Source organism: Ovis canadensis, chromosome 21, assembly GCF_042477335.2.
Source record: "Ovis canadensis isolate MfBH-ARS-UI-01 breed Bighorn chromosome 21, ARS-UI_OviCan_v2, whole genome shotgun sequence".
NCBI classification, from domain to species: domain Eukaryota; kingdom Metazoa; phylum Chordata; class Mammalia; order Artiodactyla; family Bovidae; genus Ovis; species Ovis canadensis.
In genome coordinates, this window is record NC_091265.1 from 41,784,626 (window position 1) to 41,810,000 (window position 25,375).

General features: G+C 51.1%; 1 protein-coding gene across 1 annotated transcript in view; it reads left to right on the forward strand.

Moving 5' to 3' along the window:
• The first annotated feature begins 334 nt into the window (after nt 1-334).
• The window catches only part of PTPN5 (protein tyrosine phosphatase non-receptor type 5), a 58,527-nt gene continuing 33,486 nt past the window's right edge, over nt 335-25,375 (forward strand). The window contains exons 1-3 of the mRNA XM_069566530.1: nt 335-647; nt 15,643-15,793; nt 24,824-24,900. Coding sequence (XP_069422631.1) covers nt 24,876-24,900 — 25 coding nt within the window. The 5' untranslated portion in view covers nt 335-647; nt 15,643-15,793; nt 24,824-24,875. The remainder of the gene's footprint in view (nt 648-15,642; nt 15,794-24,823; nt 24,901-25,375) is intronic.

A 25,375-nucleotide genomic window follows, 5' to 3' on the forward strand; every position in this document is an offset into this window, starting at 1 on the left:
CACGGCCCTGCCGGGGTCCCTCTGACGGCCGCCGTAGCGGCGCGGCCCGGGCCTCCGGGCTTCCGAGAGGAGAAAATCATGAATGAAATGGATGCGGTGCTCCCGCTCCCCCGCCCTCCCTGTCCAGGCAACCTCGGCGCGGGCGCAGAGTCTGCGTGGACTCCAAGCGGAGTTGCGGGGTGGAGGCGCCCGAGATCAGGGTCAGGCAGGGATGAAGGGTCTGTGATCCCGCCCGACTTGGGCCCCGGACGCCGCCAGATCTCCCCGCCCCCCGCCCGCCAGCCCCGCGGGCCCTGCGCAATTCCCGCGGAGCGGCGCAAGCCCGCCCGGGGGCGGGGCGGAGCCGGGGCCGAGGGTGCCGAGCCGACCCGGCGGCTGCGCCCGAGACTCTGCAGCCGAAGCCGGTTTGGCGAGGCGGCCGGGAAAGGGAGCGCGCACGGAGCACGGGACAGAGCGCAGGGCAGACGGACCCACGGACGGACGGACGCCCCCGCACACGCAGACGCGCAGAGCTCGGCGAGGTCCCCGTCACATACACACATTCACACACTCGCGCTGACACACACAGGGACACACGCACACTCGCGCGCGCACATCCTCCCGCCAGCCTGCCCGCCCGCTCGCCGGCGCCCGGAGCCCTTTGGCCGGTAAGTGCGGCGTCTCAGTCGGCGCCTTTGTGTGGGGAGCTGGGAGGTGGAGGGCGCAGGGTCCCTCCCAGGGAGGCCCGGCAACAGATCTCCTCCAGACCCCCCGGCGGAGAAGCCGGCGCCCGCCCCCGCCACGCCCCCATGGGGCTCCCGACGCCCCCGGACTGGGGGAAGGGTCCTCCACGCCCGGGAGGAGACCCGGCGCTGGGTAGAGGGAAAGGAGCAGCAGCCACTCCCCACGAAGCTCGTGCGCGGTTCCGGAGAGGGGAGGGATCGCGATGGCGGTCCCGGGTCCGAGCCTCTGCTGCTGTGGCGGGTGCGCGGCTCCTGGCTGCATTACCTCTCCAGGGTCCGAAGCTCCGGGGGGAGGTTGGAGATCGCCGCTAGCCTGCTGGCCTGTTAACCGTGGCTTCCAGCCTTCGCTTTGCCTCCCCTGACCGTGTAGCTTAAACCACCAGTTCCCCCACCCACCCCCAAAATAAAAGCCCAGGGCGTTCCCCTCCCCCAGCGTGCCCCTTCTACCGGCTGAGGCCCAGACTCCTGCAAAACCTGGAGATTGCTCGGGTCAGAGCTCTGAGGGGCTTACCTTACCAGGGATCGTGTGGCTTTCGAGGGTCAGGACCAGGTGAACCTTGGGAATTCATTTAGCCCCCTCATTCTACAGATGGGGAAACTGAGGCCCAGTGAGGTGGCTTGACCAAGGTCACAGGAGGGTTCAAGGCAAAGCCTGCATTAGAATCTAGCTGGCTTTCAGACTTACTTCCTCTCCTATACAATTCCATCCTTATCCTCACCGAAACCCTAGAACATAAAAATTTACCCCAGTATATCAGGAAAGTCTTTGTAATTCCACCCTGCCCCCCACCTTGGAGCAGCAGGTACCCTTCATTGGCTACCATATTTACTGTTTAAAAAAAAAAAGGCTGGCCTTCAATTTGCATCTTTCAGCCTCACAGGGGATCTCTCTTAGGCAGGTACTCCAGGTTTGAAATCATTGAAACAGTGTCCTCAATTGGACCAGGTGATGTTGTGGTTGAGGAGCCATCACGCCCCCCCCCCCCAACTTTGACCTGATGAGATGCCTTCCCCCTCACTCTCCACTTCACCTTAAGGGCCTCACCCTTCTGATCCAACCAAGCTCCCTTCATAATCCCTTTGCAGAGGTCTCTAGGGCCTTCCTGTCCGGCCATCTCTCCCTCCTTGATGTTTGTTGCGTGCAGCCTCTTGGTACTGCTGATGGAGCTGCTGGGGAGGCTTGAGTTACAGCCCCATCAGGCTCGGGTGGTGGCTCAGGGCAAGGTTCCCTCAAGGGCAGCTGGGTGTCCCCAGAGCTGAACCCAGTGCCTGGTACAGAGAGGTGTCCTGAGAGGTGTGTTGATGGAGTGAGTGCAAGGTGGGTGGTGAATGGATAAAGTCAGTCACCTTTGAAAAGACTGTGTTGGATGGGGGAGTTGGCGAGGAGGACAGTATTCAATCTCTAGGGGCCTGAGGCTCTTGTCTCGAGAGCTTCCTTCTTGAGGGAGCAGCCTGGCAAGGAGCAGAGACAGGGTGACCAGCTGGCATCTCTCCAGGAGCCACCACTCATATTGTTGGGTGTGTAAATGGCATGGTGCTCCAGAAGCACCGTTTGCATAGACTTCATAATGAGCGGTGGCCCCTGAGTTGAATTGCAATGCCGTGTCTCTCACCCTCAGAGTGAAGAGATCTGGGTTCCAGGTCTCCTTCCTGGCTGGACAATTTCAGTGAATGCTTATAACCTCTCTGGGTCTCAATTTCTCCATCCAAAAAATAAGATCATTGGATTGGAGATTTTCAGGATAGCTTTCAGGTCTAAATTGTTAGTGTGGTGGGGGGAGGGAGGAAGCACTTATTTATATAACTGCTGTGGGCCTGGTTTTCCTCTTCTATTACTCCATGATGAGATCATTTATGTAGGGTACTTAGCACAGTGCCTGGGGCATAGAAAAAACTCAGAATAGGTAGCTATTAATACCATTTAGGTCCTGGCCTTATGGATATACCCTCCACTTCTTCTCTTCTTAAAGATTGCTCAAGGACATGAGATTTTAGATCCTGAAAGGCCCTGTCTCTCAAAAAATCCCTCCTCCACTGATCTATTCCTGGACTTAGGGCTCAGCCAGCATAGGACATCCATGAAGCTTCCTAGGAGAAGTCGCACTTTTGTTTATCAGTTATTTCATGCCTAAAGGTGATTGAATTTGATCATTTATGTACAGTCAAAGTTTTTCTTACAGGCTGTCACTTACATATTTGATCTTATGATATCAATAGTGTTATTATTCCCACTTTATAGATGGGGAAGTTAAAACTCAGAGTTTAACCTGAACCCTTTCTTCTGTGTCACTTTGCCTATCCTTTCCTGAAACCTGTCCTGAAAGAGACAGCTGACCCCTTGGACAGAGTTGAGAAGGAAGGCTTTATTCTTCTGGAAGATGAGAAGTGGCTTCTTGGAGAAGCTCAGTAGCATTGGAGCTGGGTCTGCATGATTTGTATGGTGGAAGGAAGGAGGAAAATATTACAAGTAGTGAAAACAGCAAGAGCAGAGAACTGGTGGTAGGGGCTTCTAGGACAAGTGTAGAAACTGGAAAGTTGTTCATTCCCACCGGAGCAAAAAGGATAAAAGAGGAGCTGTGAGAAGGAAGGCTGGGTAGGAACGTGGAGGCAGTGGCTAGGGCAGGAGTGTCAAGCCAAGGGCTCGGCCTTTAGTTTTTGAGTAGGGGAGAGACGTGATCAGACGTGGCCATTAGGAAACTTACTCTGGCTGCACAGAACAGATTGGAGGAGAGAGCCTGCTGGCAGGGAGCTTAGGTAGGAAGCAATGACAGTCCTATAGGTAAGAGATAAGGAGGGTCTGGGCGGGGCAGGGAGCACAAGTGGTTTGTAAGAATGAGGAGAAAGAGGATTTGATGCAGAGGCCACAGTGTCATCAGAATCAGTAGTGGACTGGATATAGGAACGAGAAATGATGGCAAGGCTTGGAACCTGAGTGGCTGAGCGTCCATTCACAGACAGAGTCCAACAGGAAGGGGAGGGGGAGGCCCAGGAGTGGGGGGCCATGATCTGACAGGGCACCAGAACAACTCCTGCCAAGCTGGCTCACCGAGCACCCCAACCTGTCCAGAACCCGTTGCTTCATTCATTATTCACAGTCACATAGAAACATCTGTTGCGCGAGGTTGTTCTCAACTCTGTAGAGACGCATTGCTAAAAAAGATGAACTGCCTCTACCAAGGGAGACAGGAAAGAAATCATAAGCAAGTACAACATTTCAAGAGGTGAGCAATACTCTGGAGACAGACAGAACCCAGTGAGGAGTGACTGGGGGGAAGAGATTCACCCTTACGTAGACTCGTCTTCCAGGAAGTGGTATTTGAAAGTCCTGAATGGAGTGAGGAGGAGACCCTGGGGAAGAGGGTTCTAGGGAGAGGAGACCACAAGTGCAAGAGCCCCTGGGTAAGAATAGCTTGGTGTTTTCAGGGAACAGCAAGTGTGGCTATACAACACAGGTCAAGAGGGAGGGTGGGAAGGAAAAATGGAGGAGAGAGGGGCAGGCCCAGATCACACAGGCCTGAGTAAGAAGAAATCACGTGATGTTAATGGGTCCAAGAGAATTAAAGTCCCATTCTCCATGTGTGTTTCATGCCCAGAGAACCAAGCCTGACACTCAGCAGTGGCTCACTAAATAGTTGTCTAACAAGCAGGAAACCACCATTTATGTATGCAGCTTTTTGGTGGTGTTGCTGCTGCTGCTGCTAAGTCGCTTCAGTCGTGTCCGACTCTGTGCGACCCCATAGATGGCAGCCCACCAAGCTCCCCCGTCCCTGGGATTCTCCAGGCAAGAACACTGGAGTGGGTTACCATTTCCTTTTCCAGTGCATGAAAGTGAAAAGTGAAAGTGTTGGTGGTGGTGTTCAATTGCTCAGTTGTGTCCGAATCTTTGCGACCTCATAGACTGCAGCCCTCCAGTCTCCTCTGTCCTCCACTATCTCCCGGAGTTTGCTCAAATTCATGTCCATTGAGTTGATGATGCTGTCTAACTTTCCCTTTCTCTTAAAGCCTCATATCTTGGACTAAATAAAGATATTATAGCATAGTAAGGTAAGGACATAGTAAGCTGTGTATGATCAAAATGATAAAGTTCAGATGATCTGAATATCTGTGATATCATTCAAGTATGAAAGTTTGAGTCATGTCTGCATATTCAGTGTGACTGTTGACTAAGATGAAATAGGAAAACATACCTGAAATGATTGTAATACAGTTAAAATGGTAACCTTTTATGGTCTTCCCTCATCCCCTTTCCAGTGCAAATATACAGCCTTTTGGTTTCATTTCAGATTTTCCCTTGTGCAACTCATGCCCTCAGCCATTTCCCTTAATAGAGATTTTAAATTAACTCACCTGAAGCACAAAGGCCCATATTGGCAGGACAAGGAATTATCATCTTCTTCAATAAATTGACAGATTTCAAAGAAAGCAAGGAGGGTGGTGGGGAGAGAGAAGCTATTTATAGAAGTATAAATTCTTCAAGCACCTAATTAATTGTTTAAATGGATCTACAAGTCGGAATGGAAAAACTCCAGAAGATGGTTAATCGTTTAAAGCTTTCTGTCTGCGTTAAGTTGAACACAGGATATGTGTGAACACTTCAAAATATATGGCACCTTTTACCGAAAATTTAACCCACAGACCAGGAAAGATGTTCTTACCAGGAAGGGTCAGCATAGCTCTCCGTGTATATATATCTGTTCAGTTCAAAGATTACTTGTAGTTACGTGAGCTGGGTCAAAGTCCTTCCCCTCTCCCAAACTGTTTCCCTGTCTCTGGGCAGTAAGGCTTGGGTTTCTGGGGCCCTGGAGGACTCAGCACGGTGGTCTGTGATATCTGTAGGCCCACACTGTCATCTTCCGGGAGGACAGTAACCAGTGTTGCAGCGTGGGGATGTGGCTCCCTGTGACACTCAGATGACGTGACATATAGGAGGCAGACAGGTGGTCCTGTCACAGAGAAGATAGGATGCTTCCACCAAGCAGACAGAACCAGATACTAGGCCGGACCTTCTGAGGGGGCAAGTTGACAGGTAATCTAAATCTGAGAAGCATAGACTGTCTCTAGGTGCCCTGGTCCAAATTCCATCTGATTTCTGCATGTCTTGTCACTTCTAGGAACTGGAAACTCAAATCAGCTGAAGAAAAAAAACCCTTAACCCTTTTAATTTTTGCACAACACCATCACCAAAAAGCTCTTCCTTACCATCAACAGTGGCATTGTGGAAAATAAGGTTTTCCCCCATTCTTTAATATTACCTCCATCTTTTTTGCATCTGGTAAGATATGGGATGAGTACCTTGGCCAGCAATGTCTGGCAAAGCTCCAGAAATCCCAGACTCTTAGAATAAAGCTTTTCCCACTCAAATGTGGCTGCTGCTACTGCTGCTAAGTCGCTTCAGTCATGTCCAACCCTGTGCGACCCCATAGATGGCAGCCCACCAGGCTTCCCCGTCCCTGGGATTCTCCAGGCAAGAAAATGAGTGGGTTGCCATTTCCTTCTCCAGTGCATGAAAGTGAAAAGTGAAATTGAAGTCGTTCAGTTATGTCCGACTCTTAGCAACCCCATGGACTGTAGCCTACCAGGCTCCTCCGTCCATGGGGTACTCCAGGCAAGAGTACTGGAGTGGGGTGCCATTGCCTTCTCTGCTCAACTGTGCACTTAGAATCAAAGCCATCTTCCTTCCTGTGTGCCCCCTTGACACAGTCTAGACTTAAGTTTCTATAGCTGGAGTGCAGCACGTTGAGTTGGGAAAGGATCCCCTCAAGCTAGACACAGGGGATCCACAATTCATAAGTGAGCAGTGTCTTAGTAAGAATTCCTGACTTTGGCCTAATGAAGGGCATTGACTGCTCTTGACTGTAGCTGGTTACTGTGATGGCAACATACGGACCTTCATGTGATGAGATGATTGGCTAAGAGACCTAGAGAGACATACTGTACCAAGCTTTAGGATGTCTTTCTTAAGAGTGGAAATGTTCCTTTTCTCCCCCCAGTTCTCTGGAAGCCACTCAGGAGGGATTCAGTGGACTTCAGTGGTGGGCAGCATGTGGCTGTCTGGAGTGGACCCAAAGATTTCATCATCTGCCTAGGAGAGTGGTCCAGTCTTTGAAAAATAAGTTATACCATAAAAATAACAGAACCATACTGTAGAATTAAATGTAAGATGAACCGTGATTTTATCTGTTCCATCCTGTTTCTTCTATAGATCTGTATCTTTTAATAGTTGAAATCAGTCCACAACTAATTTTGTTCCCAGCATTTTTTACTTAACATTTTCTCATAACTTTTGTGTTCATGGATGACCTTCTTCCATCCTCAGTGGTTTTACCATACTTTACTTAGCCATTTCTTATTTGGTGGACATACTCAGTAGTGAACATCTTTATGAACACAACTCTTCCATCTCAGATCCTCAAGGCTTCTGATTTAACCATCCCCAAGAGGGTGGACTCTTTGGAAGGAATGATGTTAAAGCTGAAACTTCAGTACTTTGGCCACCTCATGCGAAGAGTTGACTCATTGGAAAAGACTCTGATGCTGGGAGGGATTGGGGGCAGGAGGAGAAGGGGACGACAGAGGATGAGATGGCTGGATGGCATCACTGACTTGATGGACGTGAGTCTGAGTGAACTCCGGGAGTTGGTGATAGGGAGGCCTGGCGTGCTGCGATTCCTGGGGTCACAAAGAGTGAGCTGAAGAGGGTGGACAGGACGGGGCTGCTGGGGAGGGGGGAAGAGGAGCACACAATTAAAGAACATGTCGATGCAGGTTGATTTCATGGATGCTGATGACATGGCCCCGGATCCTGAGGTGGAAAGAGAACAGTGGATACCACAGCTGGAGCCAAGGAGAGGCTGGAAAGGGAGACTGTGGGCCAGGAGGCCAGAGTCACAGGCATTGAGGGTGTGATAGAGGGGTGTCAGATTTCAGATGGAGCTCCTCCAGCGTTTTGATGATTTGGTTTGTGGTGCCTTTTTTAAATTAGGAAGCAGTAGATAAAATATACTACTGTAACCTTCTAAGTATATAGTTTAGTAGCAGGAAATGCATTCATATTGTTGTACAGCCATCGTCACCACCTATCCGTAGAACTCTTCACATTGCAAAACTGAAACCCTGTACCCGTTAAACAATGGCGCCTTGTTCCCCCTACCCCAGTCTCTGATAAGCTCTTTCTGCTTTCACATATTCTAGGCACCGTGCATAAGTGGAATCATATGCCATTTGTCCTTTAGAGGCTAGCTTATTTCACTTAGCATATTTTCAGGGTTCACCCATGTTGTACCATGTGTCAGAATTTCCTTCCTTTTTAAGAGTGAATAATAGTCCATTGTATGGATATGCCACATTTGTTCATCCATTCATCTGTTGATTGGACACTGGGGTTACTTCTACCTTCTGGATATTGTGAATAATGCTGTTATGAACTTTGACATACAGGTACCTCCTTGAGCCCATGCTTCCAATTATTTGGGGTACATGCCTAGAAGTGGAATTGCTAGATCAAATGGTACGTCTATATTTAACTTTTTGAGGAACCACAGGGTGGTTTTTATTAAGGATTTTTGTGTACTCATTGAAAAAGACCACTAAATGAAGTCTAAGGAGTGGAGGGTCCAGGAAGAAACCATTAATTTTTCTAAGTAAATGTTGTGTAGGTTTCTCCATGGCGTTGGAGGGAAGAGAGAAAAGGGAGCAGAATACAAATGAATCCACCCTCCATTTCTGAAGAATTATGGTGATTTAGAGGCATCGTGGGTGGAAAAAGAAAGCTCTCAGGAGAGATCTTTCAAAGTTGGGATTCATTCACACATGCAGGTATTTACTGCGCCAGGAAATCAACCTGCCGTGGGGACCCTGCCCACAGGAGCTTGTGTGTGTCTGTTGGGGTCATCAGTGAATATCCGGACAACAGTGGTCTGTACAGATGCTCACTATGGTGGTCATAAGTACTAAAGTTTCTGAGTGCTTACTACGTTATCTCACTGATCTCTTATCACGGTTCATTGCAGACAAGTTTTTATTGTCCTCAGTGTATTGATAAAGACTCAGAGAGTTTAAGTAACTTGCCAGAAACACACAGCAAGTAAGTGGCAGAGCAGGAATTCACACCTAGGTATGTAACCGTGCTCTGGTGATGAGCTGAGGGCTGTGGGGACCCAGGACAGGCACCTGCTCATTGTGGAGGTCAGAGAAGGCTTCCTGAAGGAAGGGGTCAGGTGAGCATCTTGGTGGAAGTTGGCTGTGTTCTTCTGTGGCTCATGATTTCAGAACATGGTTTTTGGTAGGAGCAGTGGCAGCATCCAGCCCTGCTTCCTGTGCCTCTGGTCACCCAGGGCACCCGCAGTCTCCACCTGCTCCAGCTCCATTGAGACTACATTTCAGAGGAAGACGCTCAGAGTCAGCATCCCCGGTGCTTATCGAGGTAGGGAGGCCAGCGTGGAGCCTGTCCTTTTCTCTCTGACATTCGCTGCCTCTGACTCCCTTAGCTGCCTGCCTTCCAACCCCTTCTGGGATGCCTTAGAGGGACAGCCCAGGATGCCTCCCAGGTCTGGGCAGCGTTGGGCCAGTGGGCTGGAGTTGGCTAAATGCAAGGCCCAGGAGTGGCAGTGGAAGTCACATATCCACCTCTGTGTCGCTTCACACCCAAGATACCTGGACCTGCGGGCTCCCATCACCTCAAAGCCCTGAACCCAGAAATAGCCAGTTCTCTCTGCTCTTTGAACCCCTTGTAGCTCCCTGAGGCCTACAGCAGTGTTTCTCAACAAGGACCCTGCTGGTCTGTAGGTGGGGAGTTCTTTATTACGACAGCATCCCTGCCCACTCCCCTGAATATTTCCCAGGAGCACCCTTCAGTCATCAGGACAACAGAATGCTCACACACATTTGAAGGTCTGTTTTATGAGCGGGAAGATGTATAGACCTTCAGCGCTGCATTCAGCGAGTTTTGATGACTATATGAAGTGGAATAACCATCACCGGGATTGGGATGTGGGATGTTTCCATCACCTCTCAGAGTTCCTTCTTTCTCCGTCAGTCAGTACCCGCCCTCAGAGGGAACCGTCCTCGCCATTTCTGTCACTGAAGATGACTTTTGTCTGTTCTTGATCTTGGTATAAACGAACTCAGGTAGCGTGTGGTCTTTGTGTCATAAGTAGTTTTTGAAATCCATCTGTATTGTTACACCCCTACTCTCCCCGACATGCAGATCTCTAAATGCCAGCTAGAATGACAGTCCTCGCCTTTATCCTACCGAGGGAAAATGGGTTGTGAGTTACAGTCTGTGTGTGTTCGCAGGGTGCATGAAGCCCTCAGCCGTGGGAAATGAGGGCCCCTCCTGCCCACTGTCCAGCCACACTGAGGGGCCCTCTCCCAGCTCGCCTTGCCCTTTCACCTCTTCTGGCCTTTGCCGCTGCAGTGTTCTCTGCCTGGAACACCCTCTGCACAGTCTGGTGAGCTCTCCTGGTCCTTTGGTCCTCAGGGTGCTCAGACAGCAATTCCTGTGCAGCTTCCTGGATTTTCCCGCTGTGCCCTCCCAGGCACCCATATCCCACAGCCTCCATTGACATTTAGCACCTATTCAACTCTGCTCACAGGACTGGAAGCTGGTTGAGGGCAGGACTGGGGTTTAGTCATCTGTATATCCTCGCAGGTCCAACACACAGAGCCTGATAGTAAAGAAACAGATTTAAGATTATAGCAGATCCTTTCTCAAGCTTACTTCAAGGCAAATTGGGTGTAAAACAGCTGTGCAAAATATATCCCCAAACCACCCTCTGAAATTGATCAAAGAAAAGTGAGGGAAAAAAGAGTGTAATCTCTGACCAAAAATGATAAATGTAGCATTAAACTCACTACAGTGAGGCAGAAACCTTGACCCCTTGCCTAGAGGATCTGGATTCATGGGAAATCCATGGGCATTAATAAGTGCAAAGTAATACAGCTCAGGGAGTCAAGGGGATGGGCAAAAGAGTAGAGCCAATCAAGGAAGGCTGCCTGGAGGAGGTAAGCTCCAAAGGGTTTTCAGAGAGAGGAGTCTGTTGAGCCAGAGTTACATAATCAAGGGGAATCTATAGAAAGCCTTAAAGCATGAGCCAAGGCAGCCTGGATCATGGTCTGATCTGTCTTCTTGTGACTGTGGTCCTGAGTCTCACATAGGTCCCCTTCCCTCACCTTTCACTCCTTTTCATTCACTTCTTCCTTCCCTCTTTTCTCCTATTTAATCTCCTTTGCATCTCCTTTACAAACTTGAATGTGCGGGAGGAGCTGGATGTACATTGCTTGGCCTTCCATCCCGTCCTCGGTGTACTGGACTCCCCGTCTTAGAGGAGACAGAAGGAGGCCCATCCCCTGTCCCCCCTACCCCCAGCCTGGGCAGCTCACAACAGTCAAGGTTCTGGGCAAGAGAGCCAGGGAGTGGCCCAGGCTGGAGTGTGGGCCATCGCCAGGTGCCAAGTTACAGATCAAAACACTAGAGAAAGAATTCAGCTGGAAGAGGGGTCAGTGTGCGCTGGATTCCCTGGGGAGGCTTCCCGGAGGTGGCGTGAGCTTCGGCAGGCCCTGGCCACAGCTCAGGGGAGAGGAGCAGGGGGGCCTGTCCAGGACGGAGGATCAGGGAGACACGGGCTGAGAAGCAACAGTGAGCATGGCTGGGGGCTGGGGCGGTGTTCATGATGGAAGAGGATCTGGGGAGCCCCACGAAGCTGGGTTTTCAGCTCTTTATGCCCCACCTTCCTCTGGGCCCTGGGTCTGACCCAGGGGACCCTGAAACCGCCCAGGGCTCTCCAAAGGGGAGAGAGCAGTTCTGCCGGAGAGGCCCCGTTCATCCTCAAGGTAGCCTCTTCAGCATTGCTCTCCTTAGCTCCAGGACCCCTGGCAGAGCCTAAGGACAAAGCAAACAGAGCTTTGCAGCTGATGGCACCGCCTGGTATGGAGGGCAGGAGCGGCTCCTGTGCGGGGCTGACTTGGAGGGCCCTGGGAGAGGCAGCGTTGAAGCAGGTCAGCATGGAGACAGGGAGGCTGTCAGCCCCAGGTGGCCTCGTACTTTCTCTGCCTCGGTCGCTTCCACCGTCTTTACCACAAGTGACCGGCAGCTCCTATTGCTTCCACAGCCCAAAAGAAGAAACCAAGGCTCAGAGAAGCTAGGACACAGGTCCGGGGCCCCGTGGGGACAAGGTGGCAGAGCACAGCATTTCAGCCTGGTCTCTCGGCCTCCGAATCCATAGTTTTTGCAGAGGACTGTGGCTGCCTTGAGATGTGCGACCTCAGAATGGCCAGTCTGCTGTGTTTTGAGGGATTCTCCCAGTGACTGACGGCTCGGTCACAGCCCTCCCCCGGCCCCAGGTTTCTAGACTCTTTTCAGCCTTGAATTTTGGCTTCCTTTTTCCTCTTTCCTATTCCATTCAACTTCCTGGCTCATACAGTATCCTCTCTCCTAGCAAAGCTGCCTCAGACCCAGCTCACGTTTCCAAACTGTTTCCGTCTTGCGTCCCCCGCCCCAGCTCTGTGTCTCAGTTTTGCCTAATTCTTTTACCAAACCCTGAAGTGCCAGTATCTTCGCAACCTGAGCACAGAAGGGTTACCTGAGAGGCTGAGGGTGAGGGCCCTGATGGAGGACTAGACCCCACAGTGAGGTTGTGGCAGGAGCCAGAGGTCTCCCTAGCCGCAGGTGGGAACAGACCTAGCTCTGTACCCCAGCCCCCTCCTTTCCAAGTGTGTTCGAGCCCTGTGAGAGGTGGTTCTGTAGGTGACAGAGAGCGGAGCAGATGCCAGACAGGATCTTCATGGATAATCCAGAGCAATGCACAGGCGGCCCTGGCATTCAGGCCCAAGGCTGGCATCGGGGACATCTAGGGCTAAAACCAGAGGCAGGTAGAGATCAGAAGCCCAGAATCATTTGCGATCAGGGTGTGTATGTCACCAGCACTGGCTAGGTCAGGATTCTAGTTCCGTTTGGAGAGGGCAGAGCTGCAAGAGTGGACAAGGCCTCAATCCTCGAAGGAAAATGACCGAGGCAGAGATTGTGCCTGCCAGGGCATCAGGCGGAAGGCCAGGTGCTGGGATGGGGCCAGTGTCGGGGCGGTGTCAGAGCTAGATGAGCAAGAGTGAGACTGACTGTTGTGAACATAATAGTTAACACTTAAATGAGCTTCCTTGATAGCTCAGTGGTAAAGAATCTGCCTGCCAGTGCAGGAGATGCGGGTTTGCTCCCTGGGTCAGGAAGATCACCTGGAGAAGGAAATGACAACCTGCTCTAATATTCTTGCCTGGGAAATCCCGTGGACAGAGAAGCCTGGAAGGCTGCAGTCCATGGGGTCGCAAAAGGGTTGGACACAACTTAGTGACTAAACAGCAACAACAGCACTTATGTAGTGCATTCCGTGCTACAGGTCCATTTTACAGATGAGAAAACTGAGGCACCAAGCGTTTAAGTCAAACTTCTGATCTCTTCCAAGATTGACAGCATGGCCCCGCACATTCATAGCTTGCCCTCAGCCATGGTGGGAGCATTTACACCAGAGAAATTGGCAAATGCCACAAATTATAGCTTTTAAAATTTTTATTTATTTTTTTTCTGAGAACCAGTTTGTTAGCATACCACTAGGCTCAGAGGGTAAAGAATCCACCTGCAGTGCAGGAGACTTGGGTTCGATCCCTGGATTGGGAAGATTCCCGTGGAGAAGGGAACAGCTACCCACTCTAATATTCTTGCCTGGAGAAATCTATGGACAGAGGAGCCTGGCAGGCTACAGTCCATGGGGTCGCAAAGAGTCGGACACGACTGAGTGACTTTCACTTCACTTCAGGCTCATTCCAGAGCCTCCATGAACCTCACCTATGGGCGAGAAGGCTTGTATTAACTGAAAAGCAGGCAACACTTTGGACCCTGTCTAAGCATTTTACTTGCATCTCATGTAAAAACTTCGTGTACGGATCAGCATTCATCCAGTCTCCCTGAGACCCTCTGAAGTGTAGACACTGCTTTCCCTGTTTCACAGATCAGGAGGCTGAGTTGCGGAGAAGTCAAGCGTCTTATCTAAGATCAGGCAGTCAATGAGGGAGCATCGACTCAGACTTGGCCGCCCAATCCCAAAGCCTGTGCTTTGTGGCGTTTTTGATGAGCCATTTATACACGCTCAAACCCTAGCCCTATTTTCGTTTATTTTTTCAAGACTAGATCTTGAGTATCTTCCTGGTGGCCAGACAGTGTATTAAGTGAGGAAATAGGAACGTCCACATCAGAGGCCATGCACCTGGTGGTTTCAATAAAGCCTGGGTTTGGGGTGGAGGCCAACTGAGTTTGAAGCCTGTTTCTGCCACTTACCAACTGGATGACCTTGAGCAAGTGACTGTCTCCAAGTCCTCATCTCCGCATGTGTAGGAGGGGGCTCACAACTGTGTTTAGCTCATAGGGCTGTGGTGAGAGATGAGTGATGTAATACATGTGCAGTATTGGCACGGTATCCAGCACTCCCTAGGCACTCCATAGAAGGAAGCTGCCGTGATTACTGTCCACAGGTTTGTGTTTGGGTAGCTCCATGTGAGGTGGGGATACAGGCATCAGGAGATAATCACCAAGGGACTTCCCTGGTGGTCTAGCAGTTAAGATTCCTCCATTGCAGGGGACACGGGTTCAGCCTCTGGTCGGAGAACTAAGATCCTGCATGCCACGTGGCATGGCCAAGAAAAGTAATAATAATTAAAAAATAATCACTGAATAGAGCATGAGAACCGAGGGGGCACCCAGTTCTTTCTAAGGGAGTCAGGGAGAGTACTGCTGAGGCCACATTTGAACAGGGTCTTGAAAGGGTCTTAAAGAGGTTTTCAAGCAGAGAAGGGAAACGGGGGCTTTTCCCTGAAGGGCGAAGTGCATTCCAAGGCATCCGGAGTAGGAGCGAGCATCTAACAGAATGGAAACAAAAACACTCCCCTCGCAAGAGATGTGATCACGCCTTCACATTAGTAACTGTCTGTTTCCTCCTTGTAAGTTAAACTATATACTTCGGGTGGAGAAAGAGAGGGCCGAAGTGGGGCGTTTTCAGAATCTTGGAGAGCAGAGGATTAAACCGGATGACCTTTCAGCCCTGAAATCCCACTCTTCGATTGAACATCTTCTGGTCTCCTGTCCACCACACAGATATACCTGTCCGCAATAGATACTGACCCACCCAGGGGAGCTGGGCCTGTGTCAGTCACTGACTGGGGTGGGAAAGCTCCCTTTGCCCCACCCTCTACCCCGCACTCCCACTCCCCCCCAGCCCCACCCATGGACCAAAGCCTGTTTCCCTGCTGCTGGGAGCGCCCTCTGCTGGTTCCCTGCTCCACTAGCCCTGCCTCATCAAACCTTGATACCCCAGAATCAAAACTTGAGACCTTAAGGAAAGGCCCTTAAATGTCATTAAATTCATTTTTTTAAAATTTTCATTTGTGGATGCTGTGACTCGAATTGGGGGAAATGACTGGCCCAGGGTCACATGCTGGACTAGAGCCCAGGGCTGCTTTGCCCTTGGCTGTGGAGCGCTTGTGTTCCTCCAGTCATGGAGCACGGCTGCTACTATCACGCACACTCTCCACTCCAGCCAGTCTCCCAAGGCGGGATCTCTGGGCTGCTGCTTCAGGTGGAGCAACCTGAGTCCAGGGTCCAGGGCAGGGCTTCCTTCTGTTCCTGGGGAGGACATACGAGGTAACGGCCCTGCAGCTGTGAACTTCTTCAGATCCCTGGGGACAGGAGTCTCCCCCCTCGGGCTCCTTCACTAAGTCACCTGCTGTATGAATCTAGCCAAGTCACTTCACCACCTGAGCCTCAGTTTCTTCATCTGTAAAATGTGCGTGCTGCCCCCAAAGACCTAGGTGAGGATTGTTTCAAAGAACATGTGCAAGGTAACTGCCGTTTCATTCACGTTCACTCGCTTCCTATTTTCAGAGTGTTGTTTTCAACGAATACCAAAAGCCAGAAGAGAAGAGAGCTGAGGACTATGGGCAGCAAGAGGCAGACCTGTTACTACTAGCTGTGTGCCCTCGGGCAGGTCGCTGGACTTCTCTGAATCGCCATTTCCTCATCTAGAAACTACAAGGTAATGATCGCATGTGCCTCCTAGGGCTGTTGTGGAGATTAAGGTCTGCCTTATGTCTCTGGAAAGAAGGGGAGGGAGGAGGAAAACACACAGGAAGATCATGACAAACAAGCCCCTCGGAAGGTATCCCCGTCCGCACGCCCTTCCCACGTGCCCTTGTCAGAGTGAATTTCTCTCCAGTCGTTTGAGAGTGCCCCGCTTCCTCTCAACTCCAGGCCCCTTCACGGGCTTCCCTTCGGCCTGGAACACCCCAGCTGCTCCTCTGTCACTCCACAGGTCCTGACCCCCTCCTCTCCTTCATGTCCCCTCATCGGTTCCTTCCTGGGAACCTTCCCCGACTCTCCTGCCTGTCTCGGGGCCTCACCAGCAGCCCCTACATCCGGCACTTCTCCCATCAAACAGGCCGCCTGTGTTTCCTTGCCTTTTGCTTCCCTGTACTCCCCATCTGTGCTCTGAGAGCCTGCACCTTGCTGTATCCCTGGGGCCTCCCCCTGTGGCCCGCACATAGTTGGTGTTTGGTAAGCACTAGTGTTTGATCACGGAGAAGGCAATGGCACCCCACTCCAGTACTCTTGCCTGGAAAATCCCATGGACGGAGGAGCCTGGTGGGCTACAGTCCATGGGGTCGCTAAGAGTCAGATACGACTGAGCGACTTCACTTTCACTTTCATCATTGGAGAAGGAAATGGCAACCCACTCTAGTGTCCTTGCCTGGAGAATCCCAGGGATGGGGGAGCCTGGTGGACTGCCGTCTATGGGGTCGCACAGAGTTGGACACAACTGAAGCGACTTAGCAGCAGCAGCAGTGTTTGGTCATCACTAGTCAAACGCATGAGTGTTCCAGACCTGAATCAGACTCATGTGAAAGATGGAAAACTCCTTCCATCTTGCCCAGCCCCCACCCCTTTGCAGCCTGGGCTTCTCCAGCACCGCTTCGTCTCCCCTTCCCTTGGCTGTCTGCCACGCCCACGCCACTGTCTCCCACCAGCAGAGCAAGGTGGAGAAGGCGTCATCATTCATCAGGGCACGTCCCAAGCAGAGGACTCACAGACCCTGTGTTTGGGATCCAGAGCGCTCTGAGTTTGCAGTCTGCTCAGACGTGGGGACAGATGGCTGGACAGTGGACAGCTGGGCAGGGAGGGTAGGCAGCTGGGCAGGATGGAAATAGCAGTGAGCTAAGCATTGGGAGTCCTGGGCTCACAGCCTATCTGTTCCGCGAGTCAGCTGCACGCGTCAGTCTGAGCACTGTGGTTGCCAGCAACAGAAACTGACAAACTTACGCAGGAGAGCTGCTTGTTAGAAGGCTTCGGGGTGTGGCACAGGATGACAGGTAACTGACCTCTGGTCTTGGGCCCTCCCTGCGGCAGGGGACCGGCAGAGCACCTGCGGAAGAGAGAGGCAACTCCTGATAGGGAATCGGGATTTTTAAGTGCCTGAAAACAATTGTTCACACCCTTTGTGACCTGAGGCATGTACTGAACCTCCCCTGCCTTGGTTTCCCTATGGGGGTATCCTAAAGGCAGCCTCTCTCCTGCATTCACGTCTCGTGTGCTTTGTCCAGAGAAAACTTTCTGCCCTGGCTGCAGATAGTGATGAGGAGGTGACTGAGCACCTATGTGCTTCCCTGCTACAGCCCTGGGAAGGAGGGTGAGGTCTCTCCACCTGCCGGCTCTAAAGCACGTGGCTCATTTGCAGGAAGCAGTCAGCCTGGTTCTCCAGGAAGCAAGCATGTCCTCTGCCCCTGCGCACTGCAGTGCTGATGAGAACCTGGTGGCATTCTGGGTCCCTTTCTGGCCATGGCGTGGCCGTCTTCTCCAGTTTGGGAAGCTCCTGGCCAGGTTCTGCCCACCCAGAACCCTCAAAACCACTACCCCGAAGACCCTGCCACTGCCCTCCATCTGTCCTTTAACATGTACATCAACAGGCTTGGGCCCTGAACACCTGGGATGCAGGGATGGCTGATGGGGTGAGTGTGCTCTCAAGTCAGTGTTCGGGGAGGCAGGTGCACAAACAGCTAACTATAGCAGCAGAACAAAGTCAGAGGCAGAGAGGAGTAAGAGCCAGTGTGGGCCGGGAGCAGAGATCGGAGAGCTTGATTCTTCCCCGGAGATCAGGAGGTGCTTCGTGAAAGAGGCAATGGGGAGAATTAGTAAAATTTGACAGGAGGGGGAAAAGAAACATCAGGCTAAGGTAACAGCATGAACAGAGGCCTGGAAGTCGGAGTGGGCAGGTTTGGTCCTGAGGACATGGCCGTGTAGTGGGATTCAAGCTTTGGGAGGTGGTGGAGACTCCGTGTGGACACTTTGGGGTGTCTAGAGCCTAGAGCCATTGTCCCCAACCTTCTTGGCACCAGAGACCAGTTTCATGGAAGACAATTTCTCCACGGATGGGGGTCGGGGATGCTGTTAGGATGATTCAAGCACATTACGTTTATTGTACACTTTATTTCTATTTATTCTTTATTTCTATGTATTCTTTATTACATCCGCTTCACCTCAGATCATCAGGCATTAGATCCCAAATGTTGGAGACCCCTGCTCTAGCGAGCCCTGGGAGCCCCAGAAGCAGGAATCCCAAGGTAGAGGGCATATCTGCCTGGGGTTGGGTCAGGAGGTTCCTAGGGGCTCAGCCTCCCACCCAGAGAAGCTGGCTTCAGCATCCCAGCTCCTCCTCACCCACCTGGGAGGAGAGTGCAGACTCCTCTGCCTCCCTCCCCAAACCCATCAGCTATCTCTCTGCGTGCATCCTGGGCAAAGCTGACATCCACTCCAGGATGTCTCCTAAGAGCACCCATGCATCCACCGTACCACCCTCCAGGCAGAGGTGATGTGCCCACAGTCCATCCCAGGCAGGCCTCTGTTAGCACTCTTCACGCAGTCCCCAGTGTCACGTGGTCTGTCTCCCCCATCAGCTCCTGGAAGACAAGGTGGGCTGGTCCAGGCTGAGTCTCCAGCAGCCCGCCAGATGCACCAGCACCTTCAAACATGAATGGAAAATGACACTGATGACATTTAAGGTTCCAGGAGCCTAGGGTCTAAACCACCTTATTTCGTAGATGAAGCCTCAGGGGTCCAGAGTGAAAGAGGATTGCCCAAAGTCATAAGCAAGTGGGGAGCAGAGTTTAAAAGGTAAGTTTGGATCATAGCAGCACTATTCACAACACCCGAAAGATGGAAGCAGTCCAGAAGTCCATCAGACAATGGATGGGTAAGATGTAGTTTGCCCATGGAGTCGGATATTATCCAGCCATTGAAAGAAATTAAGTACTGACACATGCTAGAGCGGGGATGAACCTAGAACATGTTATGCTGAGTGAAAGGATCCAGACAAAAAAGCTACAATACTGTAAGATTCCATTTAGTTGAAATACACAGAACAGGCAAATCTGTGAGACAGGAAGAGGATAGTGGTTGCCAGAGGCTGAGGGAGGGGAGGATGGGAGGGCCTCCTTAAGGGGTACAGGCTTTTCTTTTGGGGGCAATGAAACTCTTCTGGAGCTAGACGATGGTGGTGGTGTCACAACATTATGGATGTAATAAGTACCCTGGAACTGTATGTTTTCAGTTCAGTTCAGTCGCTCAGTCGTGTCCGACTCTTTGCAATCTCATGAACTATAGCATGCCAGGCCTCCCTGTCCATTACCAACTCCTGGAGTCTACCCAAGCCCATGTCCATTGAGTCGGTGATGCCATCCAACCATCTCATCCTCTGTCGTCCCCTTCTCCTGCCCTCAATCTTTTCCAGCATCAGGGTCTTTTCAAATGAGTCAGCTCTTCACATCAGGTGGCCAAAATATTGGAGTTTCAGCTTCAACATCAGTCCTCCCAATGAACACCCAGGACTGATATCCTTTAGGATGGACTGGTTGAATCTCCTTGCGGTCCAAGGGACTCTCAAGAGTCTTCTCCAACACCACAGTTCAAAAGCATCAATTCTTCGGTGCTCAGCTTTCTTTATAGTCCAACTCTCACATCCATACATGACCACTGGAAAAACCACAGCCTTGACTAGACAGACCTTTGTTGGCAAAGTAATGTCTCTGCTTTTTAATATGCTGTCTAGGCTGGTCATAACTTTCCTTCCAAGGAGTAAGCGTCTTTTAATTTCATGGCTGCAGTCACCATCTGCAGCAATCTTGGAGCCCAGAAAAATAAAGTCAGCCACTGTTTCCCCATCTATTTTCCATGAAGTGATGGGACCAGATGCCATGATCTTAGTTTTCCAAATGTTGAGCTTTAAGCCAACTTTTTCACTCTCCTCTTTCACTTTCATCAAGAGGCTCTTTAATTCTTCTTCACTTTCTGCCATAAGGGTGGTGTCATCTGCATATCTGAAGTTATTGATATTTCTCCCAGCAATCTTGATTCCAGCTTGTGCTTCCTCCAGCCCAGCATTTCTTATGATTTAAAATGGTTTAAATGGTGAATTTTATGTTATGTGAATTTTACCCCAAATGTAGTTTGGGACCAAATCAGGTAACCACCACCTGGGTCTAATGTCTGTTCCTCGAATCTATGCCACTAATCACACTTCCTACAACAGACCTCCTCAGCCCAGGGATGGGGGAGCCCATGGCACCTCTTGGTTCAAGGGAAGCCCCACCTGGGTGGCAGGATTTCTGCTCAGGTCCCTCTGCTGTGTCCTGGCCTGCATCACTTCCCCAGCCGGTTGGCCAACTACTTCCAGTTAATGCCAAATACTCTATCCATCTCGAGCCTCCGGGATGTTCTCCTGTTTCTGTTTGCACCATGAAAGAAGTTCTTTTCCTTGTGACCCCTCATCCACCTGGAAACACCCTTTAAGAACCGGCTCCTATCTTCCCCTTGCCACCCCCTCCACCCCCTCACCACAAGCTGAGCTCCCCAAGGTATCATGGGCATGCAGCCTATTAAAGCTGGTGTGGGAGCAATCGTGTTTGCCGGTGTGTCTCCCCAGAAGACTGGGGGTTGCGGGGGAAAGGGCCTGGCGTGTTCATCACTGTGTTCCTAGTTCTGCTGCCTTGCTCCCCGAAGCTGCTCAGTGAGCACTTGGTGACTGGGGCAGTGGCTTTGGAAAGGTTCTTTCCCCTCCCAGACATTCTCCATCGGTGAGGGAGGGACAGGCCGGGTGATCTCCTAGTCCCTTTTTCTCGGGGGTTCTCTGGTTTCTAAGAGTAGCAGTGAGGGGCCAGTCCAGCAAGTGGCTGCCTGTGGTCATAGGCCAGTTTTCTCCTCCTGTGTCCCCAGCTGGATAAGGGGAGAGAAGGAGCCTGCAGTAATCCACAGCAAGCAGCTATTTCTTCTCTTGGCTGGGAGGAAGGAGGACAGTGCCCAGAGACTGGGCTTCTCGAGTCAGCCTGAATGCACCAGCTCTTCCCTTTGGAAATCTAATCCAAACCCTCCCCCGAACAGCCTCGACATGCAGGTTTTGGCGAGGTTGCCTGGAGTCCTTCGACTGCAGGGCCCAGAGCAGGCTCTTGCTTCATTGTCCTCTCCAAATGAGAGGTGCTACTCTTTCTGCTTTCCTGATGATGAAATTAGTCATTTTCTAGGAAGCTTATTTATAGAGTCCGCTGCACACATGCAGGGCTGAGCTATTCTGAACACGACTTGGGGCCTGGGAGGCTTGAGGTGTGAAAGCAGCTGTGAGTCACTCGTGGGTCCTATTGCAGAGGTATCTGGATATACCTGGGTTACCTTTTTGCACTGAGCCAAGGGTCAGACCTTTGGGGCTACCCTCCAGCCAGGGCTCTCTTCAAGGTAAAGAAAGCAAAAGCTCTGGATCAGGAGGTAGAGTGTAGGTGTTCTCCATCCCCATCTGCTGGCTACCCGCTCGGCATATAACCTGGGGCCAGGCAGACCTCCCTTCTGTGCCTCCGTTTCCTCCTCTGCTAAATGAAAGGGCTTCCAGCTCCGTGTTACTGGTCTGCTGTGGACTGCAGCAGGGGAGAAAGGTTCCAAGTACCTTCACGAAGATCTGCCTTCACAAAGGCAGCTCAGATAATGGCCATGTTTGAGGGGCCAGAGGTTTTTTTCAAGAAGGTCAGGGCAACGTTCACTTATTCACTGAGTGTTTGTTTATGTATTGAACACCTTCTATGAAGCAGGCACCAAGCAAGACTCTGAAGCTACAGTGATAAATGAAACCCAAATGGTGGTCCCTGCCCTCATGTCATTTATAATCCAGTGTTAGTCAAATAATGGCATAAGGTAAAATGAAATTTCAAACTTTATCAAAGGCTATGAGTAAAAACTAATGGGAATTAGACCTTGGGGGGGCGGGGGGTGGGGAGCTCTCCAGGCAGGGAGAAAAGCATGTGCAAAGGCACTGTGCAGAAAAAAGCCTGCCCTGATGTAGCTAGAGTGCAGAGGTTAAACAGGAAAGGGGCATGAAATAAGGCTGGAGGGATGAATGGAAGACAGAACGTTCAAGATCTGGCAAACCACATCTAAGGATTACAGTCTCTGTTTTGAGTGTAATAGGATGCCATTCAAGTATTTTTTAAAAGAAGCAAGTTATATGGTAAGTGTGAAAGAGCTGATTCTAGCTCAGGCCTCCCCTATCCAGTTGTGCAGGTTGTAAACTGCACAACCTACGAAGCCATATATATTAGAACCATACGGAGAAGGTTTCGGAGGCCAGCCTGAGTGGATGCCAGAGACCAGTTAAAAGACAGCCTCAGGAATCTAGGCAAGAGATGCTGCCCTGGACCAAGATGTAGGTGGCAGAGAGGGGGGAAAAGTGGAGAGACTCCAGAGACATTTAAGGGGCCCTGAAGATAGCACTTGTCTCCGCAGGAGAGCCAGGCCCTAGGGTTTGGGATTCTCAGAGATCGTGCCAACTGGAGTGAGGAAAGAGTAAAACAGTTGCCAGTTGAGAGCAGAAGATGTCAGAATCAAAAGGGGCATCCTTACTCCGACCTCTGTGCCCTTCACTGTTTCAGGGTTGCAGTTGGGCCTGGAGTCGGCCTCAGGACCAGTCCAAGCGGCAGGATTGCAGGGCTAGTGAGTGGAGAGGCAGCTGACCTCTTGAACTTCTTGGCAGTGCTATGCTAGCAAGGGTAGATTAAAGTTTCTTCTGGCTGCCAGTTTCAAAAATCAAATACCACCATCTTAAGCTAAAATTTTGGAATTTATTGGAAGGATCAAAATCACCATAGACAGTTAACTGCAGCCATGAAATTAAAACACGCTCCTTAGAAGAATAGCTATGACAAACCTAAACAGCGTATTAAAAAGCAGAGATGTTACTTTGCCAACAAAGGTCCATCTAGTCAAAGCTATGGTTTTTCCAGTGGTCACGCATGGATGTGAGAGCTGAACCATATAGAAGGCCGAGGGCTGGAATTGATGCTTTCAAATTGTGGTGCTAGAGAAGATTCTTGAGAGTCCCTTGGACTGCTAGGAGATCCAACCAGTCCATCCTAAAGGAAATCAACCCTGAATATTCATTGGAAGGACTGATTCTGAAGCTGAAGCTCCAATACTTTTGGCCACCTGTTGAGAAGAGCTGACTCATTGGGAAAGACCCTGATGCTGGGAAGATAGAAGGCAGGAGGAGAAGGGGGCAGCAGAGGATGAGTTGGTTGGATGGCATCACCGACTCAAAGGACATAAGTCTGAGCAAGCTCTGGGAGGTGGTAAAGGACAGGAAAGCCTGGCGTGCTGCAGTCCATGGGGTCGCAAAGAGTCAGACACGACTGAGTGACTGAACAGCAATTGGAAGGTTCCTGGGGCATCTGATGGTCTTAACAGGCATGTTGGTCAACAAAGGTTCATGATGGGCCGGAATGAAGCAGTTCCAAGGCCCTCAGCAGCAGATGTTTCTGGACCTTCTCTCCAGGGCACTGTGGCTACCGTGGTCCAGCCCCCAGAATACATTTGAAAAGTGCAGGGGAGAGGTTCTGATTGTCCCAGGCTGGTGGGCTTGTCCAGCCGAGAATCAGTCAGCTATTGCAGGGAGTCGAACACAAAGGGCAGGCAGAGACCCTGGAGCCCACGCTGCGCAGCAGGCTCTTCCCAAAGCAGGGGAGGCCCTGAGAGCAGAGCAGTCACCTCAGGATATGTCAGACGACTCAAACTCCCTGAAAAATGAAAGTGAAAAGGGAAAGTTGTGTCCAGCTCTCTGCGACTCCATGAACTGTAGCCCGCCAGGTAACTCTGTCCATGGGATTCTCCAGGCAAGAATACTAGAGTGGGTCGCCATTCCCTTCTCTGGGGCATCTTCCTAACCCAGAAGATACCCAGACAGCATCTTCTTTACCGTCTGAGTCACCAGGGAAGTCCACAGAAACTCCCTGGGGTCTGGCTAATCTCCAGCAAACTCTTTCTAGCTTATTGGGTAAAGGAGAAACTCTAGACCCCAGCCTAGTCCTGAAAGGAACCCTGATAAAGAAGGTTTTCTGATTTCAGAAGGAAATAGAACATTTAGAATATGCAAATACATTGAGAGCTACTTTTTCTAGCTGTTTCTAGAGAAGAGTTTTGCATACCACTTTGTACTGCCTGAGCCACAGGAAATGTGCAGGACTTGGGGGGGGGGGAGTGCCGGACACCGACTGGACGTCACCCAGATCCCTCTTGACCACACATGGTTCAAACCCACAGAAACTCGGAGGCAGAATGGCACAGCAGTGCAAATGTGAGCCTGGGGTCCTAGACTGTAATTTCATACCCCGCTCTACCCAAAGGTGCTGTGTGACCTGAGGCAGGTTACTTAATTTCTCTGAGCCAAGTGGAATGATCCCTAATTCATGGGGTCCTGATGAAGACTCAGTGTGATAAAGCTTGTCAAGTGCTTTGCATGAAGCAAGCCCTCCTTCTATGGTGGAGATATGGTGTTATTCCCCGTGGAAGACACCTGCAAAACTCTGCCCCTGCCTCTCCAGCTTGACCCCTCCGTAGGTTGGTCTTTTCCTCAGATCCCCCTAATGGGACAGGGTTATTCCAAAGGACCCGGTTCAAGAAAGGAAGGCTTTTTCTCTTTGCTCAGGGTTTTGTCTTGATCCCCACTCATCAATAGCCTCACCTCCCATTTTTCATCCTGCTGCAGGAGTGAGAGAGAGAACCACACTGCTGATGACTCCGAGGGAGGGGCCCTGGACATGTGCTGCAGCGAGAGGCTGCCCGGTGAGTCTTCCCAGCACCCAGGTGCTCCCAGAGCTCTGAATGGAGGCAGAGAGCCCCCAAGGACCCTGGGGCTGGAGGAGAACCTGGGTGGCTGTGAATCAGCTCGAGAAGAGTGACCCGGCTGGTCTGTAGGTCTACATTTCAGTGAAGATTTGTTTTGCGCATCCCTGATGTCTCTCTGATACCGTTTGGAGCTGCTCTAGGCTCAGCTGGAGGGACGAGCAGGCAGCTGAAGGTGTGTGGGGAGGGTGGAGAGACGGGGGGGAGAGCTAGGGAGTCCAGACTTGACTGGGACATGACCACTGGCCAGTGGTGTACTGGGCAGACTTCGAAAGGTAAGATGAGAAAACACAGCCTCACCGCGGCATGAATCAAGGGTAGGGGGGACGATGTGGAGAAACTCCTGACAGGGCTGGGGGGAAGCCTGGCTGTGAATGTCCAGTTATGCTGCCTGAGTCCCATTGACCTGCTCTTG